The sequence below is a fragment of the Ursus arctos genome, unplaced genomic scaffold (assembly GCF_023065955.2).
Source record: "Ursus arctos isolate Adak ecotype North America unplaced genomic scaffold, UrsArc2.0 scaffold_13, whole genome shotgun sequence".
Classification (NCBI taxonomy): Eukaryota; Metazoa; Chordata; class Mammalia; order Carnivora; family Ursidae; genus Ursus; species Ursus arctos.
This window is the reverse complement of record NW_026622797.1, coordinates 9,516,878-9,532,237: the sequence shown is the minus strand read 5'-3', so window position 1 is coordinate 9,532,237 and position 15,360 is coordinate 9,516,878. Positions and strand designations below refer to the sequence as shown.

General features: G+C 54.1%; 1 protein-coding gene across 1 annotated transcript in view; it reads left to right on the top strand.

Annotated features, from left to right (window-relative positions):
- Nucleotides 1–15,360, top strand: part of SYNJ2 (synaptojanin 2) — a 98,220-nt gene that overhangs the window by 22,095 nt on the left and 60,765 nt on the right. The window contains 2 exon segments of the mRNA XM_026505137.4: nucleotides 4,299–4,385; nucleotides 13,698–13,968. Of these exon segments, the coding sequence (XP_026360922.3) occupies nucleotides 4,299–4,385; nucleotides 13,698–13,968 (358 nt within the window).

The following is a 15,360-nucleotide window of genomic DNA, read 5'->3' as shown; positions in this document are numbered from 1 at the left end:
CCCCGCACACTTTACAGCCCCTTTCCCTGCTCCCTTTTCTCCTTAGCTCCTATCTGTATCATGCTTATTGAGCTTGTCTGTCCCCCTTGGCAGGAAGCTTACAAGGTACTTGGCACCCAGTAGGCCCCACCGCTCTGCCTTTCTGGATGTGCCTTGCCCGTGCCACTGTTCCTGGCTCCCACCCCCTCGCGGGTTGGCCTCCACTGTCATCTCATATCCATTCATGACATATGTTCCTTCTTTGCCACTGCCAAAGGCCTGCCTTGGCCAGCTCTGCTGTAGATGGATTTTTGTCTATGGTTCGCTGCTGTAGTTGTGTCTAGGACAGTGCCAGCCACAGCAGGCTCTCAGCACACGTTCGCTGGGCGCGTGACTGCGTCCCGGGGGTGAGAGGTGCATGAGGAAGAGGGCGGGAGAGCAAATGAGGGGACTTTCCTTAAAGGCTGGAAATTTGTGGCCAATGGGAGGGGAAGCGAAGGCATTCTAACATGGAAAAACCTACAGGAAATGCAACAAAAGTGTGAAAGACAGGAATAGTCTATTTTCGAAACATGAAGTAAGGGAGGACAGGAGTTGCAAATGGGCAGGCCAAATGCAGTCTGCAGAGGTGTGCGTTCAGCCCACACGATGCTTAAAATAAATTTGGATTGGTTGCCAACACTGAAAAATCAGGAGTGTCCTATTTCTCTCAAAAAACTGGAGAGGACTTGCTGGCCCTGGACTGACATGGGACTGACCATCTACCCCCGTTAGACGGTGTATATGTCCTCTGATCACCTGTGGCCCCCTCCAGAAGCTTCAGTCATTCATCACCTGCCTAGTGCTTGGAGACATTCGATCTGTGAGCTCCCTTTTGAAGAGCAAAATGGATTTCTTCCTTCAAACCTAACTGAGGAAATACAGTTGTTTGGGGTGAGCAGGGGTGTTGGGTGGTTTGAGAACAGGCTACCTGAGAGGCCAGGCCTCTGGGAATGCCGGGTACGGGCGGCGGGGGCGGGGGGCGGGGAGCTGCATTATGGAACCAGAATGTCCCCTCTTATACAGTGAGGGTTAGAAGGAGTGTTGGAGAGGAAGACATTGAAAAGAGAAAACAAGCTTATAGAAGAGACAGCTTGCCAACAAGTCTGGGCTTTAAAAGGACTGGCTCAGCACATGAAAAAGTGACCAAGTGTTGTGGGTTCCCATGTGTCCCCAAGAAAAGATATGTTGAAGTCCTAATTCACAATACGGCAGAATATGGAGCTGGGGTCGTTGCAGATGTCATTAGGTGAGACGAGATCGTGCTGGAGTCAGGTGGGCCCCAAATCCAATATGACCAGTGTCCTTTTAAGAAGAGGACAAGACACAGAGACACACATGGGGAAGACGGAGGCGGGGATGGGAGGGAGGTGGGGGGGTTGGGTGGGAACCAAGGACTGACAGCCCCCACCAGAAGCCAGTAGGAAGCAGGGAAGAAGCGTCCCCGGGAGGCTTCAGAAGGGGCCAGGCCCTGCCGACACCTGCTGCAAACTTCTGGCCTTTGGCCTTGTGACATGGACCGTGTTGTTGTTTGAGGCCAGTAAGGTAGCGACTTGCTGTGGGTTCCGATGTGTCCCGCAGAAAGGCGTTTCCGGTTGGGAGGCAGTAGCTTACAGGACTCCAGTGGGACCTGGTGGCCCTGGGGTTGTGCTTGTTTGTCTGCTAAATAAGGGGATGAAGAGCCTTTTGTTACTTGTACTGGCTTCATGTTCCTGGTGACGGGCTGTGATGCACGCACTTGTCACCTGTCACCTAGCAGAACAAGGGGCCAGCTGCGTTTCTAGAGCCCCATCTCGTGGGCACGTTCCCACCCCTGACGTGTGGATCTGACCACATCACTTCCGTGGGCAGTTTCCCTCTGTTTTGTTGTATCGGTCAGGATGATTTGCAGAGGTAAGGGAGTGCACAAAGCCTCCTTGTTGCTGGCTAACATGAGAACGGGGTGACGCTACGGCTTAGGGATTCTGTGTGAGGGCTTTCGTAAAGCTCCGAGGGTTGAAATATCTATATTTGTGTCAGATTTATTCTCGTGCTTTACCAACACGTGTCCCGAGAGGAGGGCCGGGATCCTGGTCCTGCCTGCAACACCTGCATGCGGGAGACCACGGGCTGGCCGTGCCTGTGGCCTGCGGGGATAGGCTTTCATGGGGTTTACTTGTCCTGGATCTGCGTGCAGGCCCGTTTCCAGCAGGACTCTGTAGGCACAGGGCACAGGGCCCGGCCCTCAGCAGTGGGCTTGCCATCACCTCTGGGCAGGGGACGTTGTTCATCTCAGCCAGGAGCAGATGCAGGGAATGCAGAGGCTACCTTGCGCCCCTCACCCATCATCGGTGTGGGAGCAGGAAGCCTGTGGCCTCCGAGAAATGGGTGATAGCCATCGGTGGGCCCCTAGGAGGTCAGCATCCTAAACCCTAGTCCCTGTGACTTTTACCTTGCGTGGCAAAACGGACTTTGCAGATGTGGTTAAGTGAAGGGCCTTGAGATGGGGAGATGGTCCTGGGTTACCTGGGTGGGCCTGGTGTACTCACAAGGGCCCTTAAAAGAGGGAGGAGGGGGGCACCGGGGTGGCTCAGCTGGTGAAGTGTTTGCCTTCAGCTCAGGTCATGATCTTGGGGTCCTGGAATGGAACCCCGAGTCAGGCTCCCGGCTCAGCAGGGAGTCGGCTTCTCTCTCTCTCCTTCTGCCCCTCCCCTTGCTCGTTCTCTCTCTCTCTCTCAAATAAATACATAAAATGAAAAAAAAAAGGGAGGAGGGAAGCAGGAGAGGGAGAGAGAAAGAGAAGTAAAGGTGGGAGCAGAGGCCAGAGTCAGGTTGCTGCTGGCTCTGAAGGGGGTGGGCAGGGTCAGGAGCCCAGGAACGCAGCCGGCTGGAGATACTGGGAAATGCCAGGAAACACGTTCTTTCCTAGAGCTTCCAGAGGAGTGCGGTCCTGCGACATTGATGTTAACCCAGTAAAGCCCATTCCGGAGGCTTCCGACCTGCACGGTTGTCAGCTCAGGGAGGTGTGTGGTTTGGAGCCGGTGGGTCTGGTGTTTGTGACCACAGCAGTGGCAGCAAGACCAGGGAATGACGTGCCTCGCGGCTGCCCCTCTCTGCACCCAGCCAAGGGAGTAGGTGGGCCGGGCCCCCCAGTCCTTCTCATAGTTAGCTGTAGGTTACTATGCCCCTGTGCCCCCCCAAACCCCCTAATCAATCAGAATGATTCCTGAGTATTGGGGGAGATGTGACTTAGTGAGCTGGCTCTTAACTTCTTCAGGGTCACTAACTGCTTTGCCATTGTGACGGAAACTGGCTCTGGGCCCCAGAAATAAATACATCCCCAAATTTGCACAGAGTTGTAGGGGTTCTACAGACCCCCTCCCCCCCCAGACGCTCTCCTGTGAAGCTGCAGTGTCCGCCGGACCTTCCTCTGTCACCGCACATTAAGAGCCCGTCTGTCACAGTGAATCAGAGGCAGAGTGACTGCTTTCCTGGTGAATGTCCCTAATGGTGTCTGCCAGGCCCTTATTTGAGGATTCATCCGGGTTCCTATTTTGTTCTCTGCATATAGAGACGTTCTTCAGAGGAAAGGTCCAAGGGCCTGTCGCCATCAATGCCAGATGGGTCTCTGGTGTCCTTGAAGGTCAAGGGCTCCCGGCTACAAAGGGTCCTTCCCTCTGTCAGGTCAGCTCTCTTCTTTTGCTTTCTCCCCAGGCTGTGTCTTGTCCTGGGCACTGGTGGTAACTGCTGAAGACCCCGGGGCTCTGCTCCTGCAGCTGCTGGGGGGGCGGGGTGGTGTGCCTCGGGCCCAGGCGCGGGGTCCCTGGGACACGTGGGCCTTCTGCGCAGTCTCCCCTGTCCGTTAGTTAGCAGGTCCCTGGGGGCAGGTGGGCACTCGCAGGACGAGCCTCCAGTTGGAAATATTTAGGAAAGGAGGTCCTCCCCATCGGGTAACGATGACTCACTCCTGTTTCTGAGCCTGCGGACTGGGCTGGGTCAGAGGCACCTGCTCCTGGCTTGAACCCCAGCACCTCCCGGCAGCCGGAGACGCTCCTCACCCTCCCCAGCCCCCCAGGGAGCTGTGGGAGCTTCCAGAGAGCAAGCTTTTTGTGGGAAGGTCCAAATCTCTGCAGCACGGTGATTCGCTAGTCAGAAAACCTCCACACACATTACTTGAGGCCGAGCTATTGTCTCTGCGTTTTCTTTTTCGAGTGGGTGGGGAGCCAGATTGGAAGGCTGCAGTGAATGAACTCCAACAGGAGACCCAGGCTGATGTTGTCTGTGATGTGTTTCTCTCCCAGCTCCGGAAGAGAAGGAGGTCATTAAAGGCCAGTATGGAAAACTCACGGATGCTTATGGCTGCTTGGGGGAGCTCAGGTTGAGGTCCGGTAAGTACCCGTCCAGACAGATCCGCAGCTGTCGGCACGTCTGAGGCTAGACTTCTAGGGCGCCGGGCAGACCTTCCCTTGCTTTCCGTTTGGAGAGACTGCCAGATTTAGGCATTTTATTTTAGCTGTTGTGATCTTTTAAAATGTTTCTTTATTTTGCTGGTCCTCCGTGCTGGGGAGGAGGTCAAGGTGAACGCAGCCTGATTCTCCCTGGTCTGTGCTGGGGAGGAGGAGAAAGTTGTGAGAAGGAAGCTCACCTGCATTGTCTGCCCTCCAGGACCTGAGTTTTTCCAAAGTCGGGTCTGGAGGACTGGGGGTGTCTGGGGGTGGGGGGTCTGCCCAGGGGGCTGTTTGTCGTTTAAGAGGGATCTAAAAGGGGTGGACACGGGAAGTCAGAAGCCCCCGGGCTCACAGGGTGGCTTGGAGAAGAGCGGGACTGGGCATGTGGGCGAGGAGAGAAGAGCCCCCGTGCACCTGCCATGGGACCCTGGGGGTGGGGTGTGGGGGAGAGGAAAGGAAAGTGCATTTGAAAAACGGGCTGTGTAGTCTGACTTTGAAAAGGCTGAGAACTCACAGGAACAAGCAGGCATCCTTGCTTGTATGAGACCCTGGGGGCTGCACTGTCAGCTGGGCAGCCATTGGGGGTCACAGCCTTTCCGTGGGGCCCCCACGTTGTCACCTCTGTGCCCCTGGACCTCACTTCTGGGTCTGCAGCCACCATTTCCTTCCTCCTGTCTCAGCCACCTCATTTATGTTGGCCCCACCCGGTGTCTCCAGGGACGTTTGGGGCCCAGGCCAGGGCACAGGTGACATCCCTCATTCTCAGTCCTGCTCCCCTGCTTCCCGAGCCGAGCATGTTAGGGCTGCACGTGTCCCACAGCAGCTGTGCTCACAGACTGAGGATTTTTTAAGCCGACAGAATGGCACTGTTGTTTGTCATTACTTTTCTGGGTCTTTTCTTTCATGGGTGGGCTCTTCTGAACTCTGATGATACCACCGATCGTTTTCAAATAGTGTGTAGGAAAAGCACTCAGTATAAATGGCAACGTGCATGCATTCAATGTCTGTTTTGTGCCCGGGGCTAGGTATACGGTAACTTACTTAATCCTAAAAATAAGCCAATACCATATTGTGTCTTTTCCACTGTTCATAGTAATGGAAACAGGCTCAGAGGGTTCGAGTCATCGCCTCAGGTAAGAAGAGTAGCTAGGATTCAAGCCCAGACCAAGCTGCCTTCATACACTCGCTTTTTCCCTGAAAACGTGCTGCCTGCCTCGGGTCTTCTGTGGGGCTTTTCCCCACAGTGATTTTAATGAGGTTACCAAAAATCCTGATGGCCCTCCCCTCCACGATGATGATGTGAGGATGCCAGCTAACCGTCCATAGCGCCTACTCCATGCCAGGCGCTGTCTTAACGTAGTAACTCGGATCTCCCAGCACGAGAGGTGGCAGCCTGTTACGCTCCTGCTTTACCCACACAGACAGGAGCTCAGAAAATTTAGGTGCTGTATTTTGTCTATTCTGTGATGTATAGCATCTTGGCTCTTAGGATGTTACCGTTGCTGACATCTTACAGTTATAACCGGCAGTGTTTTTCTGCTACATGAATCAACGATCCATTTTGCATCTGACCCAGACCTGGATTTAGCGCAGGCCAAGGTCAGGCAGTTCTCAAGGGGTGACCTCGGTTTTAAATGCATGCCTTCTGGCATCTGGGGTTGTTGTCAACCACCGGCATGTTCTGTCTTGAAAGGGGGCAGAAGAGGTTGAGCTTCCAAGGACAGGAAGAGCAGTACCTTTCTGTCATCCCAGAGGAAAGCGTTTTTACTCTGGATGATGATTTGGGATCGGCTGCAGGGAGTTACTCTTAACAGGGAAGGGCAGCAGCCCCCTGGTTTGAATCCTAGCTGTACTTCTTACCCGAGGCGATGACTTTAACCTTGAGAAATATTGTCAGACTGGGTCAGGGCGTCTGTGGGGCAGCTGGCCCAGGGTCAGGGCATCTGTGGGGCGACTGGCCCAGGGTCAGGGCAGACTTCCATGGAATCACCCCAGGGCAGGACTTGGAGAGAGGTGACCACGTGCTGGGGAGCTGTGGGGGGAGGAGGGCAAGGCCCTGCCCCCTTCCTGCAGCCTTTGCCACCACCCACCCGCCCCTCCCCCCAGGAGTGAGTGCGCACAGCCTTGGGGGGGCCCTCTGGAGGGCCGTCAAGTCCCCAGCCCCCATTTCTCCTGTCCTCTGATTACCCCCAGCCCCTCCTGCCAGAGTCGACCTCTGGGGCCGGCTGCCAGAGCTCTCCGAGGGGGTGAGGGTGACTTCCCAGTGTTGGAATGTCAGGATTCTTTGGCCTGTTTTCAACACATTCCTGAAAGGGCCCTAGGGTTATCTGAAGGATAGATGGAAGGATTGGGCCTTAAATCCCCTTTGGTTACGTGAAGGAGTATGTAGCTTTAACTTGATTTTCTTTTCCTGCTGCAAGTCCCCAGCCCAGAGCTAGCGTATTTTCTCCTCACCTGTTGGCGGTGTTGGGCGGTGCAGAGTGAAATCCCGATTTGGGGCTGCCACCAGCACAACCAGCCTGAGTTGGGGATGGGCCTCCCTTTTTGACTTTTTTAGGTTGAGGGTCTCTGTACAAAGAAAGAGACTTCCCCTTAGGCTTGTGACGTGGGGCAAGTTGTTGAATTTCCATCTACCTAAGTGAAGATAGCTGTTTTATGTTAGAAATTAAGAAACGTGCATAAAAATTGCATAAAAGCTTTATTCCAGGTTCCTAGGTTTTCATGGAGTCTGTAAGTCCCTCCTTCCTCCAGAAATGCCAGCGGGAAGGAGGTGGAGCCCCCACAATTAGCCGGGGAGTCGAGCTTCCTGATGCATCCGTGATACAAAGCACAGAAAGTGAGAGTATAGCGGTGGAAAGAATTTATCCCAATGATTACAGGGATTTAACTCCCTTTTAACCTAATCTCTCACGGCTTCCCTGTTTCATAGCCTCAAGGGTTGAATACAGTGAGGTCTATAGTGAATCGTGTCTTCTGGAATTGTGTAGTGTGCAGCCTGTGAAGCTGTACAGGACAGCCCTCCTAGATTCTGGTCCAGCTCCACGACAGACTCACTTTCTGTATTTATTAATCTCTCTGTATTCCCACATGCAAAACCAAGAAAATTGCCTCATCTCTATATTAGATCATTCTTAACAGGTCTTTAGGGGAGAATAAACCTGGTCTGAGCGTGGGTGCTGAGGGGGAGGGGCTGGCCTGCAGAGGGGTCCCTCTGGGAGAAGTAGGTGTGGGGTAGAGCTCAGGGCACCGAGTCCTGGTGGGTGCTTAATCTGCACAGGCTAGTGGAGGGCTCACTGCTGGGCAGTCACGACAAAATGAAATGTCTCTGGAGAGGGCAATGGGATCATCTTTAGTCTTGAGATTCGGGGTATGCCGTGTTCTCTAGAAAGTCTTGATATGGCCTTCATCAGTCTTAGGCAAATTTATGACCTGTATCCAGTGATGTGCTGGTAAATACTGGACATCCAGCTCTCTGGGGGCAAAAGCCCTGATAGGAAGCGTCTGCCAGTTTCCATGGTATAGCTAACCCACCCCTGGTGGATTTCAGGCTACCGTGCAGAGTTGGGGAAAGATGGGCACTGCTGGCTCCCATGAACCGGTGTAAGCTCCCAGCACACCCACGTCTGCACTACTTTCACGTTCTAGAAAGGGAAGGTGAAAGAGATCCTTGAAACTGTGCCATGTGGATGCAGGGTATTTAGGACTCTGAGCTGGTTGGTATAGGGTGGAGCCTTGGGGACCCACCCCTCCATGGGTGGGCAAGGCTAGAGCTCTGGAGTCCTCTGTCTACAGCTTTAGAGTATGAGATTGTCCTACACAAGCAGGATGGATAAGGTGGTCTGTAGGCACCCCAGGGTTGAGATTGGCACAAACCTTGCCAGGGAGTGAACTCCAAGGCTGAGCCAACAGAGAAATGCCAACGCAGGGGAAGCAGGAGGCCCAGCGGCCAGAACACACCCAGCATTGTCCCCACACAAACGGCATTGTGTCTGTGCATGACTCACCGTGCTTCCAGCGCCAGCTCTGCCCAGCCAGATGACCGTGGCCACAGCTAGAACAAGACACGGACCCCGTTCCTGCAGGGCTCAGGGGGCTGGGGGCAGCTGGGCCTTGGAGTTGGGTTTTGAAGGCAGCCCTCTCGAGGGAGAGAGTTTCTAAATCGACACTGAGGTCTCCGAGGTTGTTGTGTGTCCGGTAAAATACCCAGAAGGTAAAAATTTACCATTGTAACCAATTTAAAGTGGACAGTTTGGTGGCATTAAGGACATTTACGTTGTTGTACAACCATCACCGCCATCTGTCTCTAGAACTTCTTTCATCTTCCCGAACTTAAATCCTGTCCCCACTGAACAGTACATGTTGGGTGGCTGCCTCCCACTTCTCCACCCTGCTTGCTCAGGCTGCGGGACTTGTCTGGACCGTGAGCCTCCTGCCCCCCGGAGGGGTGTCTGTGTCCTTGTGTGTGATCCCTTCCGACCCTGGCTTGTCTTCAGGCCTGTGACCTGTTGCTTGCCCTCCCTGTCACCTCCCCTGACTGTGGCCAGCGACCTCTGACCCAGGCGTGCTCTCGCTTCGGCCCTGGAACCAGAGTTCCTCCGAGCTGGATGGGACGCAGAGGCCATCTGGTGCCTCGTTCTCTGAGGCCCAGAGAGGGGAGGAGACTGGACAGAGGCCCCGCAGGCCGGGGGAGGCGTGCACAGTCCAGAGCCTCACCTTCTGAGGCCAAAGCACGTTTGAGTTTTGTCTTTGCCTTGCTGTAGATCCTTACTGGTCTCAAGCCCCTGGCCTCAGCCTCGACTAATGAGTCCTGAGACCCGCCACCCCCCGGCCTTCTTGGCTCGGAGAAAACTGTTTTACTAAAAACAGTCTTGTGTGCAGTGTGAGCACTGGAGGGGACACCTCACACACCTGGGTCCCACCAGCCCCACTCTTATCCCCTAGACACACCTTCTTTGCGAGGATCGCAGGCCAACGCCGCACGGACAGGTAGGCCAGGGGCAGTGACCCCTCCCCCAACGGTCTGGTGCTGGCCTTGAAGCAGGACGCTTTCCTTAAAACCTGTAGTACGTGGAGCACATCCGAGGGCGCTAGACACAGTTGGGGAGGTGGAGTCATGCAGGGACTGGAGTGACAGGAAGCCATGGGCCAGGCTAAGGAGGGCCGGGTCCCCCTCCCAGAGAGCCCGTGGCCCGGCGCCGTTCCTCTGAGGTCACAGAGACTGTCCATGGCACACGGACTTGGTCAGTTCTGAGGAAAACAGTTCCTAGGTCCTCACCTCCTTGGTTTGCCTTGGAATGTCCCTGGGATGAGGGGCCTGTTTCTCATTCTCCTCTGTCCCTTCCACAGCCACCCACCTTCCATCTTACCTTTGTCTCCCTCCAGAATCGTGCCATGGCGTGTGGCTCTGGGAGGTAAATACCTACAGATGCCAAACAAAGGGCCGGTTCCCACTATTGTTGTCAGCACTGCTGAGGAAGCAAGTCCCCTCCGTGCCTGGTGACAGTCGGTGTACAAGTCAGGGGATAGCCAGCTGTTGGCTTCCTACAAAACTGGAGGAGACGTCAGTGGGCTATCAGCTGACAGCATTAATAGTAATTTGATGGACAGATTTTGTGATTTTTTTTTTTGGGCAGGTAACTCAGAAGGACGTGGAAGAGTGATTGGGCAACATGGCTATAGTGAAGCCCTTTCTGTTCCCATCGATCTCTGAATGTGAACGAGGTTTCTTAGTGTTCACGTCTATAAAAATGAAAAACAGAACTAGAATTGGTGCAGAATCTAGTTTTGTTCCATTAATAAATAATATTTATCTGTGGATATATGAACCACAAGTCCCATCCACCTTCCAACAAATCTCTGTTTTTTATGTTAAATCACTGTTTAGCAAAGCATTTTGTTTATATTGTTTGACCGATTTTGTACTAAAAATCATTGCAATGATAACTCAAGCCAAAGTCTTAAACACTTCAAGTGCTGGGACCAAACTGCTGCAGGGTATGATCGGGAGACACAGAAGCACAAAATATGTGTCATTAAGATGAAGTTCTGGGGGAACGTGAATTGGAAATATGAGGAAGATCCCATCTGTTGAACTTATTCATGCATTCCTTTATCAAACCAGAGTCTAGCTTCCACTGGTACTGGTAAAGAGGCCCACAACAGTTTTATTTTTACACGTCAATATTTAGCTTATGCTGGAAAATATATTATTCACAACCACTTAAATTAATGATGAAAACTTGTGGCGTCAAATGAGCACGCGGTGCATTAGTCAGCCATACCCCTAGTGAGACAGAAAGCCAGCCCACTGGAGACCGCCAGACCTGGGGGCCCGAGGGAGCCGGAGAGGGGGGACCCATGTTTGCATTGTGGGTCCAACACAGACTGGCTGAGCACTTGGGCGGATGATTTGGCTCCCCCTGGGGACAGTCCCTCGCGTGTAGAATGGCGGCCTCATCAGGCACGTTGGCCACCCGTCAGCAAGGACATAGGTGAGGAGCACGAGCTCTCGAAGCAGACTTGGTCTGAGTAACTTGCCCAGGCGGTAGAGCCCAACAGTGGATTCAAATCCCAGCTCCCCCACTATGTCACCTTGGGCAGGCTTCTTTTTTTTTTTTAAGATTTTTTTTTAAATTTATTTATTTGACAGAGACAGAGACAGCCAGCGAGAGAGGGAACACAAGCAGGGGGAGTGGGAGAGGAAGAAGCAGGCTCTCAGCGGAGGAGCCTGATGTGGGGCTCGATCCCAGAATGCTGGGATCACACCCTGAGCCGAAGGCAGACGCTTAACGACTGAGCCACCCAGGCGCCCCTTGGGCAGGCTTCTTAACCTCTCTGTGCCTCCATCTGCCTCTCTGTGAAATGGGGCCAGAAGTGGTACCTCCCCCATGGGCTTGTTGAGAGGAAGGTCACGGAACAGTGCCTGGTGCCCGGGAAGCACCGCCCTGAGAATCTGCTGTCATCAGATGCTTGGTTCCACTGCGCTCCTGTGGTGGCTTTTTTAAATTTACCTGTGCCCTCTCCCCACCCCTCATCCTGGGACCCAGGAGCTCCAGTTCTCATGGATTGTAAGAGCCGTTTTTTCATGCCTGCTGCAGCTGCCCCTCCCGAGCCTCCCTCGGGCCACTGCCCTGCGCAGGAAATGCCTACTGTCTTCGAAGCCACCGGGACTCTTGCCAGGGACTCGGTCCCCCCACGCAGAGGCTGATGAGGAAGTGCTGCTCGAAATCCACTCCACAACTTGGGTGGAGAGATGTAGTTTTCCATGCTTCTCCTTGACCCCACTCTCTATAGAATCTCCTCTGGGCTCGCAGCCTAGACCGCAGGGGCTGTCCCCTGGCCACGCCTCTGACTGTTCTCGAACTCTGCTTTCCCCACGCTGAGCACATTGAAAGAGGCAGATGGGATGCCTGGGCATTGGTTCTAGTACAGGCTACGGGAACATTTGTGTTTGGGAGGCTATAATTCGAGGACGTCAAGCCCACATAAACCCCACCTGTCTTCCAGAAATGATACTTATTCTGCTTAAGAAACTCAGCCCCCTGACACCTATCACTGTCCACAGCATAACTGCTTTATTCTTATGTTGCTTAAAGCAGTTTCCTGACAATCTGTCTGGGGAGGTGGGATATGAGCCAATATGGTCACCCTGTTGGTCCCCCCAGCAGGCATGGTAGGAGTGGTGACCTAGTCATTGGATGAAGGCATCTTTAAAAAAACCCAGACGTGTCCTGGCTCCGAGCAGCACTCTTCTTCCTATCAAGTGTGAGGAGGGAGTGGGGGGGACACAATGAGCAGTGGGACTTAAGGGGCTTTTATCAGAGTGTCTAAAATGTTGACCACCATGACTCCAGATAACGACCTCTGACCATTTGGAGTAGATCTTGCTGGGAGCAGATCCTTTAAACCTCAGCAGGGTGGGGAAACTATCCTCTGGACCAGAACCACACCAGCCCCCGAAGGCCAGTTGGTCATCCCACTCACTTCTCCTGAAACAGAGCAGGGGCACTGTCCCTGCTGTCCCCAGAGCAGAGCCTTGCGACACACCCCTGACTCCCACAGCATGGGCTTATCAGCACCTGTGCAGTGGGGGGTGCGGAAGAGAAGGCAGCACAGATGGTTTGGTGGGGTCCCCGGAGAGGCTGCCTCGCTCTCCTGACAGCCAGGTGGGCGGTGGTATGGGTAATCATTTCACGGGGAACGGGGAGGCCTGAGCTGCCCTCTCACTGGCTTCGGTAGGAAGTAGTCATTAAACAGCTGCCATGTGCAGTGCTGGGATATAACAATGAAACAGATTCCTGCCCCTAAAAAACTCCCCATCTACTGGGGGACACAGATGGGAACGAGGTTGTTAGCTTTGCGTGTATGAGGGGCACATAGCAATGTCTTGGGAAAGCAGGGCAGGCTCCCCAAAGGGTGGAGAGGAGTTCTCCTGGAAAGGAGGGACTGAGCTAGGGTGGCCCTGATGAACACTGGGAAGGCTCGTGGCTCTTCTGCAGGGTGGAGGCAGTGGGGGCGAGTGGGGAAGGCCTTGATAGGCAGATGGTGGGGGGAGGGGCATCCGGGACAGAGACAACATTTTGGGCAAAGGCCCAGGTGGTGAGGGCATATGGTATATTTCAGGAGCCACAAAGGACAGCCCGTGAGAGCTGCTGGACCATGGGTGTCCACAGGTGGGGAGGGATGGGGGTGGTCGGCCTGGGAGGAGTTCCCCTTTCAGTTCTGGGGGAAGTGGGAGCTGTGGAAGGATTTAAGCAGAGGGAGGTCTTCCATCAGGCAATTTCGAGAGGCTACTCCGGTGGCTGAGCTTGGAGGACTGACCGCACGGGGCGGGGGAGGGGGGGAGCTGAGCCAGGTGGTGCTTGAGGATTCGTGGAGAGGGCAGATTTGCAAGGCTTTAGGTGGCAGATAGTGGGAGAGGCTGTGGGGCTGGAAAGGCTCCAGGCCAGTGACCCTCGGGCTGGTGGGCAGCAGAATGGCCTGGCTGCTTGTTAAAACACAGGTGGCTGGCCCCTGGCCCTGCGGTCGGGATGGGGCCAAAAATTCACATTTCTAGGAGGTTCGCAAGTGGTGGCACTGCTGCTGCCCGTCAGTGGCCACCCTCCAAGAACCAGGCACTGGGCTTCAGGCTCAGGTGACAGAGATTCCTGGGGCTGCAAGGGAGTGAACACAGCCACGTGGTTGCAGTGGAAGCGTGGGTGCTTGTCCTCCGCTCCGTGTGGCCCTGAGCCCCCTTGTCTGTTTCCCTTCCAGGTGGCGCTTCCCTGAGCTTCCTGGTCTTGGTGACAGGCTGCACATCAGTGGGCAGAATTCCAGAGGCTGAAATCTACAAGATCACTGCCACCGACTTTTACCCTCTGCAGGAGGAGGCCAAGGAGGAGGACCGCCTCACAGCCTTGAGAAAGATCCTCAACTCGGGGGTCTTCTACTTCTCGTGGCCCAACGATGGGTCCAGCTTCGACCTCACCGTCCGGGTGCAGAAGCAGGGCCATGACAGCGATGAGTGGGGCAGCTCCTTCTTTTGGTGAGGGCCCTGGGTCATCTCTTACCACCCCGCCCCCCCACCCCCCTCCCCCTTGAGTCACATGGAGGACGGGCTCTGATCGGCACCTGCATCCTTGCTCTCCACTTTACATCATCCCCAGGATCCTGGGGTACTTCTTAGAGTCCAGTTGCTCTCAGCACAGTAGAAGGCTCACCCCCCCCATCCCCACCCCTGAGCTCAGGGAAGGTGTTCAAAGCAGTCTAATGTAGATTTAGAAAAGAAACTCTCCATAAGTAAGGAGCATAAGAGCCAACATCCACGTGGTACTTCCTAAGTGCCGGGCTGTGCTCAGTGTTCCTGTGGTTCTCTCAGCGATCCTGGTTCCCCTCTGGTGCACACACATTTACCACCGACGCTTATATATGGCGCTTATGTTCTAGTAAGTTCCCTGCTGGTACTAACTCAGAATCCTCATAGTCACCTATGAGGTAGGGTCTGTTTGTTATGCCCATTTTATAGATAAGGAGACTGAGGCTTGAACAAGTGAGGGAATTCGAACCCAGGCATTCTGGCTCCAGATCCTGTACTGTTAATCACCAAGCCAAACCAGCTCCTCCAGCAATGGGGAAACTGAGTCAGCCTGCCAAGGTGTCATGCGGTCATGTGGTAAGACATATCCTGAAGCCCAGACCAAGGTGCCTGGATTTCTGTATGTTTCGGCTTATTCGGGTGCTCCTTCCTGAACACAGCTAGGTGTGGATGACCGTATAAATATGGAAATTATCTATTGCTCTTTCTGGGCCCTGGGGGTCATGACCCTGACAAGTCCTGGGGGGGAGGTGTGGTGCAGTGATTTACATCGACTGGTGTCAGGCCTGGGTTGTCAACTGCTGTACCCCTCAGATTTGCCAGGAGACGTGTGAGAAGTGAGTCAGAAGCCAACGTGATGAAAATCGTGCTGTAGAAATTGCTCCAATATGCCTTATATACCGAATGTTCTTAGAATTCCAGTGCTGGCCCTTTGGAGCCACCCTAGTTTTCCAGCCCTAAGACAGGGTGGGTGAGGCTTATTTATATCCTTTATTTATGCCTGCCTCCCTCCCTGTGCCCAAACCCAGAAAGTCGGAGTTCTCCTTCACTGCATAAATGTTTTTTTCCTTGGTGCTTCGGGCCCCCCACCCCTGCCCGAGTTCTGTTTGGAGAAAGAGGCTTCACCATGTCCCGCCATGCACCTCGCATTCCCTACCCCCAGGCCCTCGTGGACCAGCTGGTTTTGTTGAGTTCTTGGGGCGGTAATGCACTCAAACTTGAAAACACCTGTGAGTCTCCTGCTGGTCTTGTTAAAATGTAGATTCTGATTCAGCAGGTCTGGGCTGGGGCCCCAGACTCAGTCAGTATTTCCAGCTGGGTAATGGTGGTGGCTCCTGTCCT